The 18487-nt window shown below is 39.7% G+C and overlaps 1 protein-coding gene across 1 annotated transcript in view; it reads right to left on the reverse strand.

The window, feature by feature from the left end:
* Positions 1-1404: 1404 nt before the first annotated feature.
* apaf1 (apoptotic peptidase activating factor 1) overlaps positions 1405-18487 on the reverse strand; it is a 40977-nt gene continuing 23894 nt past the window's right edge. The window contains exon 27 of the mRNA XM_074698579.1: positions 1405-2769. Within this exon, the coding sequence (XP_074554680.1) occupies positions 2623-2769 (147 nt within the window). The 3' untranslated portion in view covers positions 1405-2622. The remainder of the gene's footprint in view (positions 2770-18487) is intronic.

Below are 18487 nucleotides of genomic sequence, written 5' to 3' on the forward strand. Positions count from 1 at the left end.
TCAGCGTGTGATGTCAGTATGTCGGGTATATGCATGGGATAAAAGCAGCAGCTGTTGTATTGAGTTTCAGGAGAGAGTTCAGAGACTGGGTGAGCACTTAAGTGTCAACAGCAGGAGGATATTTTGACTGCTCTGTATTTGCTATGTAGAGATATCGTAACTTAATATGACGTTAAGATCTGATTATTGAGTCACTTGGAGGAAAAGTAAAAAGGTTTTCCAGAAATTCAATCAGGGAATCAGGGTCATAAGAGTTCAGGGAATTCTTTTGCAAATTTTAAATTTCCTAACGTCAACGTGTATCTGCATAAACAGATCAAATCAAATCAAATGACTGTACAAAGAAATTAAATATACACTCACCAGCCACTTTATTAGGTAGACCTTGCTAGTACCGGGTTGGACCCCCTTTTGCCTTCAGAACTGCCTTGATCCTTCGTGGCATAGATTCATCAAGGTACTGGAAACATTCCTCAGAGAGTTTGGTCCATGTTGACATGATAGCATCACACAGTTGCTGCAGATTTGTCGGCTGAACATCCATGATGAGAATCTCCCGTTCCACCACATCCCAAAGGTGCTCTATTGGATTGAGATCTGGGGACTGTGGAGGCCATTTGAGTACAGTGAACTCTGTCTCATGTTCGAGAAACCAGTTTGAGATGATTCCAGCTTAATGACATGGAGCGTTATCCTGCTGGAAGTAGCCATCAGAAGATGGGTACACTGTGCTCATAAAGGGATGGACACGGTCAGCAACAATACTCAGGTAGGCTGTGGACTTTAAACCAGGCTCAGTTGGTACTAAGAGGCCCAAAGTGAGCCAAGAAAGTATCCCCCACATCATTACACCACCACCAGCAGCCTGAACCGTTGATACAAGGCAGGATGGATCCATACTTTCATGTTGTTGATGCCAAATTCTGACCCTACCATCTGAATGTGGAGCAGAAATTCAGACTCATCAGACCAGGCAACATTTTTCCAATCTTCTATTGTCCAGTTGAAGTGAGCCTGTGTGAATTGTAGCCTCAGTTTCCTGTTCTTAGCTGACAGGAGTGGCACCCGGTGTGGTCTTCTGCTGCTGTAGCCCATCTGCCTCAAGGTTGGACGTGTTGTGCGTTCAGAGATGCTCTTCTGCAGACCTCGGTTGTAACCAGTGGTTACTTGGGTTACTGTTGCCTTTCTATCAGCTTCAACCAGTCTGTCCATTCTCCTCTGACCTCTGGCATCAACAAGACATTTTCCATCACTGGATATTTTGGTTGGCTGATACGAAATTTGCGATAACGAGCAGTTGGACAGGTGTGCCTAATGAAGTGGCTGGTGAGTGTATGTAGGAGTTGTTTTCAAGGTACAAATCAAGACAGGCACAAGACATTTTTACATAATTGTGTACTTTAATCTTTGATAAATTACACTCACAGTGAAGCACATCGTATCACAGTACCATAACCTGAGCAGACATACAAAACGTTTTAGTACCAAGACTTCACTTGTAGAAATCTGTTGATTGAATTTCATTATGATTCTAAAGCACAGATGTGAAAGAGCTCCTATAAGATTGTGACTCCTGCTTCAAAGTGCACAGAGTAGGAAAAGGCTTCAACATGCAGTTCAAAATGTGTGTAAAAAGTGGCACGAACGCAAAAACTACACAGTAAATAATGCATGTTCCTTTAAAGATAAGCAAGAAGAAACAGATTTTATAAAACCAATACTGTGTTTTTCTTTTTTTTTTGTACCTTTGATGTAAGTTCAGATGTAGAAAAGGTTCAGATCTACAAACAGATCCACAAAAGCCTTCAAATTCATATTTGAAAACTCAATCATGAAAACTTTAATCCAAGTATTAATTTTAATGCTGATCAAAGTTCATCAGAAGTTCTGTTGCCTCAAGTGATATATCAGCTCAGACAAAGGATTAAAATTAAAAAACCCACAAGCAGACGCTCAAGATTTCTAATGAACACAGATACGATAAAGCATCACAACAATGCACCTTAAATTTAACGGATCAGCAGATATGCTTTTTAGTTTACAACAATCCAAACAGAGGAGTGTAGATCATTCACGTACATGCAATAATATTCAGCCCTATTGCCATATGAATTTAAAAAAGAGCTATTCACATTTAGAGTAATGTAAAGATCACATTTTAAACCTGCTGGTATGAGACTCTTATGCAAAGATGTGCTTTAAAGACCTGATCGTCACATGGAGTTCAGCCAGTAAACTCATGGCTTTATGATGCACCACCTTTTTCCTTATTAGAGGCTCTGCTGGGTTTTAGCAAAGAAAAATCACATTTGAAAGGATCAGAGCAGGGATTTCAAGAATCTCTAAGCAGTAAAAAGGCATCCAAGCTTCCAACAAATGTAAGTCTCTCAAGAAGTTTCTTTGTAAAGCTGGTGTGAAAGGCGAGTTGTAGGAGGCTTTTGACCCCTCAAAAGTAGAAGTACCGGCTCTATTGTGAAGTTGTTGAGATGTCAATGGTCAGAAGACACTGTCTAACAACCAAATCTTTCTCTGTAAACAGGTTAACCAGGCAAGATTTAGCAGGAAGATTGTAATGTGTGATTCATTTTCTTAAAATCTGTTTTTTTCTGTACCTCAGAGCTGTTACACTACTCTCTGTAAGACATAGAGGATGCCGATGTTGTCGATGGTGACAAAGGTTGTGAAGTCAGGGGAGACGTGGATCCTCTTCAGGGCAGTTCCAGTGGGATAAAAGGTCTGCAGGGCCTCGCCTTTCTCCACGTCCCACCACTGAACAGAAAAAAAGACAATGAGTTGTAATGTTAGTTTTTAAAGAGGGGGCGTTATGGTTTCCCATATTTTAAAGATGGATATAAAGTAACAATACCAGTTGTTTGTACTTAATGTGTGCAAATTTTCAAACCATGACATATTCATTTGCCATAGAAATCCCCGAACCACTTTGTTAACTGCTTACAATTCTGTGTTCTAAAAATAACACAATATCTTCACAAAATTTCCATGAAACCCTCACAAGACTTGTCGGAATGATAAAGTAATCGCATAAGGATACCTAAACTGATTCAAGACACCTTAGCAGGGCAGGCCACATACACCAAGGTCTTCCCGTAGCTCTCCAGAGCATTGGCCAATCAGAGGGAAGGGGGTTGTACAGTGATAGCCTTAAAGAGACATCAGCTAAAATAAAAGGTCTTCATACAGGTGCTGAAATATAGTTTTCTGAAACACCACTATTATAGAGAAACTAGATATTATTTGAGCTGTAAATTATGTTAAGCAAGACTAAAGGACTACAAAAAGATAAAAATAAAAAATTACCATATCCCCTCTTTAAACTCTACATGCTTATGCTGCGTCCTATTTGTCAGAATTTCCGAGTTACGAGTGGCACCGCCTAGCTGGAACACCCCCCAAGGTCCTAAATTTCTATTTTTAAGTCGAAGCACCCACATCACCCCTGAGTTCCCCGTAGGAAATTCAGGGGTAAACAGTAAATAAGCTCCCATTGGATTTTTTTTTTTTTTTTAAGAATTTCTGAATGGTGTTTGTCGCAATAAATAAGCCGTATTTGCAGTAATATATATACAATGTTTATAAACAGAAATACTGCTGTTATGATTCGTTTTTCAGACTTGGCAACTGGAATGCCAAACTCGGAGATGACGTCATTCCAACTCCTGATTTCCTAGTTCTGCGTATAAATGGGACGTAGAGTTAAGATTTTCTTCTTTTTCTGTTTTTGTCTTGTTGAATAAAATGTATTCCTTGACTTAGGTTCATAAAGTAAAGAGCTGGTGATTTAACATTATTTTTGACAAAATGCAAAAATCACACTTATCTGAACCTCAGAATGAAGGAGGGAAGCAGAATGACACAGTGTTATGTTTTTGCTGCCAAAAGGACCATGCTAAATTTTGCAGAAAATATGACCAAACTAGAGCTCAACCATAAATACCCATACACCCTCAGGCGCCCTCAATCACACCAAAACAGACACACACACACACACAACCCCCACCAGCTTTCCTGAGTGATTCCCTTTAATCTCGGTTTAAAGTTGACATTTTCCATTTGAGATCCATCTCAACGGGATGAATCATCAAAGGAACGTGGAGTCAATCATTAGCAGTCTGTCGTGAGAAAATATGTGTGTGTGTGTGTGTGTACTCTTGATGATTACTTATTATGATCTTAAGGCAAGGCTTTATAACTTAAGCCATTTGGTTGAATCTTTAGCGGTCTAGTGTTCTGCCGATGAGCTTTGGCAGGCAAAATCTTCAGTCCCTTGATGGATGAACAAACCAGGACGGCAACAGATGTCCAGCTTCCAGAACAATCCCAACACAAACACACAATGGTCTGTCACTCACACAAACTGTTCGACGGCAGTAAGTGACTCATTTGTGTATTCCTGATAGATGACATGCCTCAGATTTAAGTTGTTCTTCCATTATCTTTACCCAGCTTTGACCTTGTGTAACCCTAACAGTCTGATGCCTTTCAACCTAAAGGTATTAATAATTCACTGAGCGAAGTCAAATCCTCCTACACGCGTCCTTCTCTGGCCTTTCCACTCACATCACCCAGGAGTCAGAAAAGAAAACACATTATCCACCAAGCCAATTAAAACACTCAATGTAAATCAGTGTTAACGTATGGAAAGGATGCTTAACATTGAGTCTATAAAGATAAACCCTCTTCTTATCATATGTTTATGTAGTCATAATATATCTGCCTCATGTTCATATGAACATCACAGCTTTGTTGTTCAATTTGCTGCAGCCTCTAGGCTACATATGACCCCAGAGTCAACCCAGCGTTTAGTCAACTCATTAATTTCATGTTCATAAATATAAACATAAATACTGGGTCCCAGCTGGGATCAACATGATTAATCTGTGTCTTGCATTTTATCTAATAGGATTGGATGTGTATGACTGTGTAATGGCTTTGACGTAAAAGCAACCACTCAGTAAGGGTGGGCAATATGGCACAAATCTCATATTGTGATTTTTTTTCTAATGAATGATATACATAAACTGTGTTTTTTCCACTTAATGAGTTTTTGGATGAAGATATCTGTGGGGGAATCCATGGAAAGCCAAACTCCCCATAATGAGGCAGGTAGTCTAACTAAAAACAGGAAAGTATGTCAGCTGCTAACTGAAATTCGAACTTCTGTAGAAAAACCAGCAAGGCATATCATTCTGAAACTGAAGTAAGTAACATTTTCAACACAATATACAACAAATTTAACATTATCTGAAGTTAAATTTGTTTCAAATAATAGACTAGAAGGGTTGATATTTTAAAATCATTGTCATTACTTTTTTTTTCTTAACAGAGTGAGACTCTGTCTTAGTGTTTGCCATCTGTGCAGTGTTGCTGCAAACATCTGTCTAAACTGACGAAACACTTGTAATCAAATATGCTCATGGCAACAGATAATGCAACTTGTCTCAACAACCTATGTACACCTAATTCATGTGTATCTGTGTAACATACAGGAACTCTTTGAAGGTGGGCTTAATATAGGGATAATAACACTTAAGTACCTCCAGCCTGGTGTTTAAAGCGGGGTTCTCTTTTCCGTATTCTAAACATGGATATCAAGTCACAATCTGGATGTTGAGACTTAACAGGTGCAGGTTTTTTAAAACTCTCATATCTCACAACTGATTCATGACTCTTTAGCAGAAGTTGACCTCAAACACCAAGGTCTGCCCATAGCTTCACTTCGTACGGATCTCCAGAGGGCTGACCAATTAAAAAGAGAGGGTTTGTGGAGTGGGGAGCCTTAAAGAGACAGAGGCTAAAATATAGTTGTCTAAAACACTAGTGTGAGAAAAATAGGGATGTTTTAAGCTATAACTCATGTGAAGCAACCAGAGGGATACTACAGAGACAGAATATAGGTTTAAAAAAAAGCATGATACCCCCTCTTTAAAACCTAAATGCATGAGATTTTCTTCCCTTTTCCATCTTTTTTTGTCAAATCTTTCTTATTCTTTGACTTGATTTAACTCCGTAAATGGCCGTAACAATTGCGAAAAGAATGTCAAACTAAACTTAAATGGCTAGTTATCTACAATGGGGTTTTTAGAGAGACAGTATAAAGCCTAAAAAAACACAACACCCCCTCTTTAATCTGCAATCCAATGGTTTGTTCCTTCCTTTTATCAGTCTCAAACATAAGAATCTTATTGTGACTGCTCTTTGGCTCCACTATCACAACTTTGGATTTATTTAAGAGCTATTTTCCCCATTTTCTTAAAAAATATGGAACGCTTGTAAATCAGTCCTAAAATGCCCGAGAAAACGTGAACAAAAAATAAATTACTGACCACTCAATCTGTGTTTTAGGGTTATTTTTTTGGTGCAAATTCAGACAAGATAAGTACTATTATTTTAGGAATTATTCACAAAATTTGGCAGGAAAGTGCACCAGGAAAAAAAAGAAAAAAACAGAAAAACTATCATTATCTACATAAATTACCAGAAAAAACAAACAAACAAATTTTTGTAAAACTTTAAACCAACATAAACTGCGATGAAGGTGCTGAAAAGATGTACGGCTGTTCGAGGAAAGATAGACCAGATGAAGGGAGGACTGACAGAGAGGTGGAAGTGAAATGAGGATGCATGCTGCAGATATCAGAGGAGGAAATGAGACAGTTGGTTAAAGTGTAATTGCATCTGAATAAAAAGGGAAGATGGCTGCCGGCTGCCAGAACACTGACAGCTCAAACAAAGCTCCCCACACACACTCAGACACACACTTATGTATAAACACAGGAATAAACAGTCGAGCAGACAGAGAGAGAGAACAAGTAGAGTCGGAGAACAACAAAACGAATCCCAAGACAAACGTGGGGAACAGACGGGTGATGAAACTCTGTGACGAAACAGAGGAGAAGAAATGGGGGAGAAGCACTTCGAAACTTATAAAATAAGGATTAGCTGGGAGACAGGCTGCGTGGAGAAGAGAGCTGCTGCAGAATAAATGTTTAAAGGACAGTTGGTGGAGGGAGATGTGTGGACAGAATGTGTGAAAATGATGTTAGCTTCAGAGAGAGGGTGGATTTACTACGAAAGGGGAGACAGAGGGAAAAAAGTCACAACGGTGAATAGTTTTCTACCAATGTAGAGGATGAGACTTCACTATTTGGTATGCATATTTATGAGAGGGAGGAGGAAGTGAAAATAACAAAGACTTCTTTTATTTGTGATAAATACGAGGTGAGAAACAGGGCAATGATAAAGGTGCACGCAGCGGGGAAAGAAAAGATAAAAGACATGCAAACAAATTTAGATTAAAAGATCTTGCAAACACAAAAACACATTCATCAAAACAACAGCTAACGCTAAGATAAGTCTCCTTCTATGATGGTTTGCTCTCTTGGGCGTTTGTGTGTGTGACACCAAATATCCCAAGAGCAGATGTGCTGATATCAACACCACCACTGTGGAGTCACTGATTTATGAGCGAGCTAGTGATGCGATAAGACGCTAAATAATGATACAGTGGATGTTTCCTTGTGTGCGCAGATATTGCAGATAGGACAATACCCTCGGGTGTGTTTACTGCGTGCATTTGTGGGAATATTTATTCATTTTCTTTAAGGTGGCCGGAAAATTGTCCTCACATGCAGCGCTGCGTCTTTGCTGCAGCTGCTGAGTTTATGAGCACATTCAGTCAGCTCCATGTTTTGTGAATACTAATGCAAGGAAGACACACACCCCTGAGGCTCAGGGAGATATATGCATACAGAAGACAATGACACACTTTTAATTGAAGCGCACAATGTGAGATTTATATCTGGGGTTTGAGTAGAAATATGATACTTAATGTAAAAATCTGCCTTTGTTGGTTGAAAACAAGAGGATTAATCAGTTTAAGGTGCTGTGAGGCATGTCTGCTTGGCACTGATTGCAGTGACGCCAGAATCAGTAGTGTTTTTCCAGGATGAAGACACCATTTCCCCACTATCAACTACTGTACAAAAAACAAGACTCCTGCCCAGGTGTGCATTTGTTTCAGATCTTCTTTTTCACACTACTTTTTTTTGTCCTAGACAACTTTTTGCAGGATACAAAGTAACACGGTAACATTGGTGAATCCTGACCACGGGTACTAAGAAACAGCATCTACCACCCTAGAAGTAACTAATATTGGCGTTGATAATCTCTTTTTTTCATACTTTATTTTTATTATCATATAACAATTATACAACAGACAACTTAAGACTGATAGATTTTTTTTTCTTCCAGTGATATCATACCATGCTGTAAAAGAAGGAAGCAAGGACTTAATAACAAAAATCATACATATACATGTACATATATAAACATACTCATGCACACACACATGCATTTGTACATGTATCATTAACATACACAAACATACACATGTACACACATATGCACATGTATACACACACATGATCACACTCATATAGCTATAGTGAGCAACGCAATATACACACATTTATCTTAAATTTGTGGATGGCACAGTGAGCTGGTATTTTGAAGTGTTCCTGAGCCCATGCAGTGATCTCCACTACAGAGTCATGTCTGTTTTTAATGCAGTGTTGCCTGAGGGACAAAGATCACCGGCATCCAGTGTTGGTTTCTATCCTTGTCGTTTACCCACGGATATTTCACCAGATTTTTTTTATCTTTTGATGATATAATGACCTGTAGATGAGTGAATATTCAGTCTTCCCAATTTTCTGCTGAGGAGCATTTTTCAGAAACTGTTTCACACATTTTCAACACACCTTTTCCCAGATTGGTGAACCTTTGTGCATCTTTGCTTCTTAATGACTCAGACTATCTGAGATGCTCTCTTTATACCCAGTCAATTTACTGACCTGTTGCCAGTGAAGTCAGTTTCAAAATACTCCAGCTATTATTAGAACAACTTACATTACTACATACTTACACAGCATTAAAAAAACAGATCTCTTGCACATTATTCCAGTACTCAAAGTTTATTGTTCAGTACTGATCTTATACGTATTTGTCTTAATAAAATAGGAATATTTTTCTATTGTTTTTATATTTTCTACTTTTCTATTTTCCTACAGATTTGTAATTTCATTTTCTTAATATTATTATATTTCTCATTTTTAGTGTGTTTACTGCAGCTGCTGTGACAAAAAATCCCCCCATGGGGATCAATAGAGAAAATTCTATTCTATTCTATTCTATTCTATTCTATTCTATTTTTTATCTAAGTGCTTATGTTACAAGAATATTTTATTAATTCAATTATATTAAAAAGAATTATATCAAAAAAATATATTTTAATTCATAATTTTATGAAAATAAAAGTCTAACTGTTATGAAAATAATGTAATAGAATGAGATGTAATTGTAGTATTACTGAATTAATGTTACTATGCTACTTATCAGCTTTTTGTTTCCCATTCCTAACACTTTTGAGAGGTGTCAATGCCATTAAATTCAACATGGGCTGATATTTTTCAGGAAATAATAAAATCTCTCCTCTACACATCTTATATGTTACCCATGCTCTGATGTGAATAAAATACAGGTTTAAAAAAATTGCAAATCACTGCATTCCTTTTTTATTTCATTCACATGGCAGTAAAAAATGTTTGTTTAGAGTTGTGCACGACAGTTAAACCCTTCATAAGTGTCACAAACTCAGTGTAGCGGAGCCTCCATGGTCAGGTTAACCGCACAGTTAATAGTGATATTCGTTAATCCCAACATCCCTAATGCACACATGGTCAAATGATGTCTCTCAGTCCTTTGTTCATTTGCTTTGGCTAAAATAGATGCCAGAAAACAAAAGGGGACACTGGACCCTTATCTGTACGGCCACACAATCCTGCACACCCTGATAAGCCTCATATCAGTGTCACGCTCTCTTACACGCGGGTCAAAATCACTTCAGGGCGAGTCGAGAGTGAAAGTTACCCTGATTTATTTCAGTGAACAAAAGATAAGGATCAAATCTGCTGCAACAGAAAGTCACTGTTAGCTCTCCTGATGCTAAATAGGTCTGCTTAATCAGGCTAACAGAGGAGAGTCAGCAGGCCTTTCATAACACCACAACCTGTCAGGGTGTGTTCTTGTGAGGGCTGTAATGATGCTTCAGGTGTCAGCGGGCTCACAGTTACAGTTTGTCTTAAAGAAAGCGTGCACAGGGAGGTAATTTATCTTCTTACTTTAATAGCTCCAAAGCAGAGTCCAAAGGGAATAGAAGCTGTTTATATGCCAACATATAAAAGCAGCACACAACAGAAGGGAAAGGGATTTGAGGAAGAGGGGACACCAGGTGGAGTAGCTTTATATGATTTTGTAAGGTGAAATCTGGAAAGAGTGTGTGATTTCTGTGTGTGTGTGACCAGGCCAAGAGGCTCACAGAGGGGAAACAGCGTGACACAGAGGCTGAATTATTCATCCAAGGTTCCATCCGCTGAAATATTGATGCTCAGAAAATCCTCGACACATCTCTCCCTTATACCCTGCCTCTTTCTTTCTCCTTTTTTCCTGAATTTCTCCCACATACTTTCTTTTCTCGAACAAGACAAAATACAAAGACAAAAGAAGTGAGAATGGATAGAAGGAAGCAGGGAGGTGAGGAGAAACAAAGGTTTTTGCAAAACTGAGAGTGTGGGGTGCATAGATGTTGGGGGGAACAGAATGGACAATAGCTTTATACCGTTTGTTTGAAATTTGAATTAAGAATATCATATTTCTTTTTTTCATGCTGTTTTCATTGAATGATAAATTCTCTAACATCAAATGTGCCACTGACAATAGAGTATTAGGGCCATAAAAAATAAAAACTAATATATTTTAATAGAGTTGAAGTGTTTTGGAAAAACTTGGTAAAGTTGTTGTTTTTCTTGTTACTCGTTAAAGATGCTATGGGGAAAATCTGTTTAAATTGCACTCCCTCACCACCTGGTGGCCTGGAGTCTCCGCACACTGTCATAACTTACTTTTGTTTTTCACACAGAATTTCTTTGTTTAAGACAACTTTTTACTAGATGCAACGCGCTGAGGTAAGGTATTTATCAGTACAGTTACGTAGTGCTGCAGTTTGAAACCCGACATCAAGCAAACTTTGTAGCAGCAGGCTATATGTTAGCCCAGTGCTCCAACGTACCTGGAGGCTAACGTGACAACAAGTAAACACTGTCAGTTTGTCAGTAATTTAGTAGCTGTTTATATTTAGCGCAGCTGTCCGGTGCTCTAAGACATGTCCGTAATGTGTAACGCTAGTGAGTCCTGGTTTGCTATGTCCTGCCAGTCATCTACCAAGCAGAGCTAACGTAACCTCACTCTTCATTTTATTGATAGACTCTCAAGTTTGAACAGACCACTGCAGAATAACTGCTGACTGTGGGTTGGAATGAACATTATCACAAACAGTTTAGCCCCTGTGTTATAGAGTGATACAACCTAGGCTAAAGGCTTATTAGCTTTCTTCTGCTCTTCTGTCTTTTTTCTGTCTGACAGTTAGGCTCCTGTGTCCACCATCACTACTAAATTAATCACAGGAATCGTAGCAGAGAAAAACACAGATCTTTGTGTTTTATCTCTTCTCTCTACTAAACTTCATTAGCCAGCGTGGTGTTGCCATAGTGACCAACACGTGTCGTTAATTAATCCAGTCCTGGACAACCCGAACTGGAAGCTAAAACGTAGCAATTTAAAATAACCTGTAACTAGCAATATTGGCGCTGATGATCTCTTTTTGAAGTGTGGGTTATGATCAAACATATATCTAGAAGGGAGACTTTTTCAAGATCACTTTCAAACTCCTCACAGCCCCTTTAAGGGACTAAAGTCGCTATATAGGAGAAACAAGTCAGCTGTTACAAGGTTTAAGTCTTAATGGTCCAAAAATAAAGTCATATGATCAAAGTCATTATGGATGGACAATAAAATCATGACATTTCAGGAATAAAGTCACTTTTTAGGAGACTAAAGTTGTAATGTTATCCAACAAAGTTGTGATGTTACCAGAATAAACTACTTATGTAGTGCAGCTCAATGTTTTATATTATGCTGGATAAAATAACTTCAAGTTTGGTGCTGTGTTGTTAAAAAGCAGACAGAGGGAGATGAAAAAGGTGAAAAGGGAGGCAGTTAATCCAGTGTGCTAAATCCAGACAAAAAGATAAGAAATGGAAGATCAAGTCTATGTTTGTGTGTTTATAAAGCGCATACACGGTCAAAAATTCCCTCCACCTCCACCACTGATCCTCCATCTCTGCTCTACCACACTTTGTCCCGATGTGATTTGTTCACAAAATCTCCTTGGCGAGCCAGAGACACAATTAACCCCAACTTAATGAGCAACACTGGGGAAACAACTGCCTCCCAGAGAGCAATAAATATTTCACCAGCCTGTGTTTATACCCGGAGCCTGACAACAAGAGCACAGAAACCAGGCCACGGTCGAACTGAGCCCCACTCTTTCAAAGTTCTTTCTCAATCAGGCTTTGTCTCAAGTGTGTGAATTCAATAACAGGGGGTAAAAAAACACGTATGGAGCGACAGTCTCCTCTGGACGCTCTCTGATTACACACGAAGAATTTGTCCAAGCTTTCTCAAGTCTTTAGCGTTAGCAAAGAGAGGAAAAATAGAACAATGGATCATGAAAAAAAATGTACTTTCAGGCACTGCTTTGCATCTTATGAGCGTTTGTAGGTATTTTTAGAGGCAGCGGCACCACAGGGTGCTTACTTCAGAAACAGCATGTCAGAAGGAGAGCGCCGAATAAAATCAGACGCTGCTTGAGCCCTGACGCTGTGGCCTGTATCGCTGTCTCATTTACACAGATATCCAGCAGTTGTTAAAACGTGTTATTTCTGTCTCTGGGCTAAACTCAAAGAAGGAGCTGAGGGGGGTGAGTAGCCTGTTAGCCAGCCCAGAGCAGGAGTAATATCAAAGAGGAGGTTCTGGTTTTTATGTAGAGAGCTTCACAGAAACTCAGAAATGTACATGAAAGTTTGATTTGAAATAACGCTTGAACACATAAAAAGAAAACAAAAGCTCACACAGGGACTTGCAGCTATCAATAAAGTTCAATTGAGCACAGAAAATTGTCTATTTTGTGTGTGGTAGCTTTTTACTACCAAATAATCTAGATTTATATTAATAGACATAATGTGATACATTTTTTCTACACGTCAAATCTCTCCTGCAGGCCTCTTCTGTCCTGTTCTTGCACTAACATCCTGACCCATGGGCAGAAAACATCCAGAATATACGCCGCTCAAAGTCAACCATGCTGCAAAACTGTGACACAGCAGTGACGAGGTGAACTGTGCCGCGTCCACTTGGCTCAGGAAATGTGTCAGTTACACAGCTGGTCGGCTTTAAAAGCCTGCTGTCATTTTCCTCCCACCGATGTGAGCGTGTGAAAGTAAAAACATGGAGCAGTGTTTTGACACATGGCTTCAGTGAAAGACTGCTGTGTATATGTGGAGTTTAAAAGATACACTTTGAGTTGATAAATAATTGGCCTCATTAAGTAGTTATACTTTATGTGTGGTGACTTTTTGCTGCTTGAATGATGTTCTTGTTATGGAAAAATGCCCGTGGGAAAAGAGTTAAGGAGATTGTACATTTTTTTTACAGAAATAAATATGCAACTTAACTAATATTTGGTTCTGGGTGGACAAAAATGGTATTGAAACTGTATTTAAGTAGCACTGTCTTCAGTCTGCTGATGGCTCAAAGGATCTTTTCATTACATGTCACATTCACCCATTCACACACAGAAACAGAGACTGATCTATATGAAAGGTACCATGTTTAGGTACCTAAATGCATCCTTGTGACTGTGAGGGAGTGGAAGAGTAGGCTATTTTCCATGCTGGACTTGAACACAGCATTGAAAGGTTTTATATTGAAGAATAAATATGTTAAATTGAAAAAAAAGATTTTATTATTAAGCAAATTGATATTTTTTACCACATACACACAAAAATATATATACCAAAAATTGTTACCGTTGAGTACCGATACTGATTCCCAGGTACCAGGAATTGGTGCCATATTGTTTCAAATGTGGAAGGTACCAATCCCTAATGGCACCATCAGTAATTTTCTCCCAAATGTAACTTTGGGCTTAAAGGACATCGATTGCAAGCTCTGTGATTGGTTGGCTGAGCCATTCCCCAAATTGCCACACATCGGCAGTAAATTTCATCTTCCCTGACATCTCCTTGCTATCTGTACTTCAACCTCTAAGGGCTTGTCTCCACTAAAGACCTGTGTTCGCTAAGGGCCTGTGTCCATTAAGAGCCTGTTTGATAAACAACATTTCACAGCATCTATATAGCATAATACGCTCAAAATTGCTGTGCAAAAGCAAGAAAAAAATGTAGCCGGACCGTATAGAAGCAATCTGATGATCATGTAACTAACGCTGCCATCATGTGTTTCGGAGGAGTATTGCAGAGCGAAGCAGGTGCCTTGTCAAGGGACAAATTTGGGATCAAACACCCAACCTGCCAAACGAGGGATAACTAAGCCAAAGCCTCATATCTTTCACCAAACAACAGCGCTAAATAATTTACAGACGACCTGATTCTGAGTCGAGGATTTCATACAAAGGAGAGCAGCTACTGCAACCAAGGCGCGCCACAAGCAGGCCTTATTTGTTGGTTAATTTGCTGTGTTTTCACACAGAGCCTTCTGTGCTGAAACACATCAGTCACTTTAGCAAAAACAGCCCTTTTTCCAACTTCTGCTGACACACTTAGAAAATCAGCTAATTATAACAAGCTGATGTACCTCAGCACTCTTTGTTCTGACATATCTTTGATACCTTGCTACCAAAATAACACATTTATTCCTTTGTTGTTGTTGTTGTTTTAACTTAACAAAGTCATGTTTGTGATACTGATGTACAAAAACAGGCAGACTAAGGCAGCTGAAGGGAAACATAATAAGTCTGGACTTAGAAAGACAAACGTTTGACTGAATGATGTTTGGCCCTGAGAGAAATCACTGAGGTCTCTGTCAGAGGAGGGAAATGGAGACACATTTACTTATGGCTTAGTCAATCTAATTATACGAGAATCTTGACTTGCTTGATACCCTATCAATCCCACAGAGAGGTGATTGCATTTTCTTTCCAGGCTGTCCTCCCTTGGTCCCTTGCTCCTCACAGTTTTTTTTAATCTTTGACAGAGTCTCTGTCCATCAAATGTCTCTTGAGGGAAGGTCAAAGCAACCTTCACTTCTTCATTTCATCATCCCTCCCTGCCCTCCTTGCCTCGCTTCAGTTTGAGTGTGATGACTGGCTGTAACAGTTCATTAGCCGCTGAGACCTTGTTAGGGTGCTTTCAACGATGCAAGCTCTGGCTGAGAGAGAAACAGACCAAGACTCGATGGGTGAAAGCAATCTTAAGTTTGAAACAGCTTCAGTGTAACCTACTGTGGAGAGACAGCGTTATTTGAAGAGCAACATTTCTGAAGGGACAGGCAGGAGAGGCCCAGGGGAAGAACAGGTTTAAAAAGGTCACAGCACTTGAAAAGGACTGATTGCAGTGATACAAAATGATAATAAATAAAGGTGTGAAATGGAAAGACAGCAATAGAGGGGGACACAAAAAGAGCAGGTCTGTGGTCTGGGGGGAAAAGCGAAGGAGATAGAAACGTAGAGAATGAAAGCGAGGGGGAGTCCAAAGAGGTGACACAAGGTGAAATTGTGTTTCCTCTTTCTCTTCCATCAGAGGCCGACCTGATAAGTGATGTCTGACAACGCCGTCGGCAGGGGATGACTGTCATCTAAAACGCTTCCATCCATCTGGGGGTACGCTGCTCGACAACGTGTGTGTCAGCGTGTGTTTGTGTGTGTGTGCATACATGTCATGTCACGGTGAAAAAAAGTCAGTGTTAGGATACGACTAAAATTGAAGAGAATAAACAAAGAACAGTGACAGCACAATGCTACCTGTGTCCTCTAAGGGCCTGTGTCCACTAAGGGCCTGGTTATACCAAAGGCATGTTTCCTCTAAGCCCCTCTGTCATCCAAGGGCTTTTGTCCCCTTTGGGTCTATAACCTCTAAGGATCTGTCCCCACCAAAGACCTGTCTCCACTCAGGGCCTTTGTCATCTTAATACCTATGACATCTTATGGCTTGTCTCCATTAAGGGTCTGTCTCCACTGAAGGCCTGTGCCTTCTTAGGTCCCATGTCTTCATAGGGCCTGTCACCACTTAATGCCAATGACCTCTGAGTAGGGATGCACGATATTGGATTTTTGCCGATATCCGATATGCCGATATATCGATATATTGAAACCCCTTTTGGCCGATACCGATAATCACAAGTTTGTTTGTTTTTTTCACTGTAAAGAAAGCTAAGTCTATCCTGTACTGGAATGCATATGTCACTCTATTGTGACGGTCTTATTTGTTTAGGAAACACACATAAAACAAGACAAAAAACATTTGATTTTACCATAAACAAGAAATGTATTATTTTTTCAAACTCAAGACATTCAGTATTGAAATACAGAAAAATAATTTCTTTAGATCACAAGAACTTTAAATGTACATCGCATTTTTAAACATAACCAAGTTGCATTTGATTATTTTAGAGCTACTGTAACAACCTGGTGACAGACACGGAGCTGTGCAGTGCAAATAAATGAAGTGCTACATTTTATTTAAGGAGCTTATTTTTCAGATGGAAAATAATAATAATCATAACTGAATAGCACCTTATCGGCAGAAATTTTCATATCTGCCGATACCGATAAACATGTTTTTAAGCTTTTATCAGCCAATACCGATATTGTGCCAATAATATCGTGCATCCCTACCTCTGAGGGCTTGTTTTGACCACTGTCCTGTCTCCCCTGAGGGCCCTTGTCAACCAGGAACCAATATTCTGAGGTCCTGTGTCCACTGGGTGCCTGTGTAATATTACAGCCTCTGTCTTGGGTCTTGTTACTTCCTAGGGCCTGTGTCCACTAAGGTCCTAGTCCTCTCTAGCCCCCCTTACCTCAATTTCAGAGCACTTCTTGTGATGCCTAGCATTGAAAGAATTTTCTCTGCATTTCTCTTGGCTCAGATCATTGAATATCCTAATGACGTTCCCACATACTTAATTCCTTTTTTTTGTTTGTTTGTTTTTCTTAAAGAACCCTCATAAGGACAATGTGGAAAATAACTTACAAATATAAAGTTCTGGGTAAATAAAGTAAAGCATTGCAAGTGTTTGCTTCATATTTAACATCCTCTCTGTGTGAGAGTTACGTTGACAGTATAAGAGTGGTCTCAATCACAGAAAAGTGTCAGTAATGAGAAAAAAAACAGCTTTAGCTGTTTTGTCTGCAACATGACGCCTCGGTGTGAATTATTCAGGGCTGCTGGGCTTTTCTGTGCGCTCATGCAGTCAGGATGAGCCTTTTCACACCTGCCGCCTCCCTCTTGGATCATGGCACTGTGACAGAGTGTGTCACCGGCAGATTGGAGTGTGAGTTTTGGTTCTTGTGTGTGGCATGCGTGTATCAAGGCCAGGTGTGAGACAGGTACAGCGTTTCCTGGCAGGACCCAGAGCAGAGGGAGGGACGACTGATGGGAGTCAGCGTAGGATGTAACAGCCGCTCTCAGAGGGGCTCGGCCGCACCACTTCATCAAAACCTGACACACACACACACACACACACACACACAGAAACACACACATTCTCCTTCTGGGCATGTAAGCTCTGAATTCACAGACTTATTCACCACTACAAGTCGATATGTTGTGTTTTTATCATGTCAGGTTAATTAAACTTTCACAGGTAGCCACACACAACAGGGGATTGGACGAGTGCAAATAAATTCTCACTATCCCACTGCTTTTAATTACACACACCATTCATGCAACCACACGAGGAGGAGAGGGGAGGATAAAACTGAAGACTTGAGATGCAGAGACAAAGATTTGAAAAAATTGCTTGAGAGGTGATTAAAGCATGACAGTTACGAGTAAAAAACTACAGGGAAAAACAAGAAGATGAGTCCCCTCACGCTACTAGCATCACGTTGCATCATATCGACCCATCAACTGAGCGGAGACTGTGGGAGACATCAGCTGCTGTCACTTCTACTGCTCTCATCCGACCAATAACAACATCATCATGTTCAGCAGCAGCAGTGGCAGCGGCGACGGCACACTGAGCGTTCTGCTGAAAGGCTTCTGATGTTTAGAGCTGCGATCAGAGAGGATGTGATGGCTGGAAAAACCTCCACTGACTCACTTCACGGGAAGAAAAACATGCCTTTTCTGCTCGGCGTGGCTCGGCTGGTCTTTATTTATTTCCCAACAATTTTCTTCTACTAACACTGTCACAGCAGTATCATTCAAAATGTTCCTACAGTTCCTCAAGTCGCAATGGCCTTTCAGAATTATGTGGATTATGAGAGATATTTTAGGGGGATCTAAATCAATGAAAGAAAATTTGTTGTTAAACAATGTCCTAACTCACAATT

The sequence above is a fragment of the Halichoeres trimaculatus genome, unplaced genomic scaffold (genome assembly GCF_033239565.1).
Source record: "Halichoeres trimaculatus isolate MK-OKI-2021-1 unplaced genomic scaffold, fHalTri1.1 fHalTri1_scaffold_21, whole genome shotgun sequence".
NCBI lineage: Eukaryota > Metazoa > Chordata > Actinopteri > Labriformes > Labridae > Halichoeres > Halichoeres trimaculatus.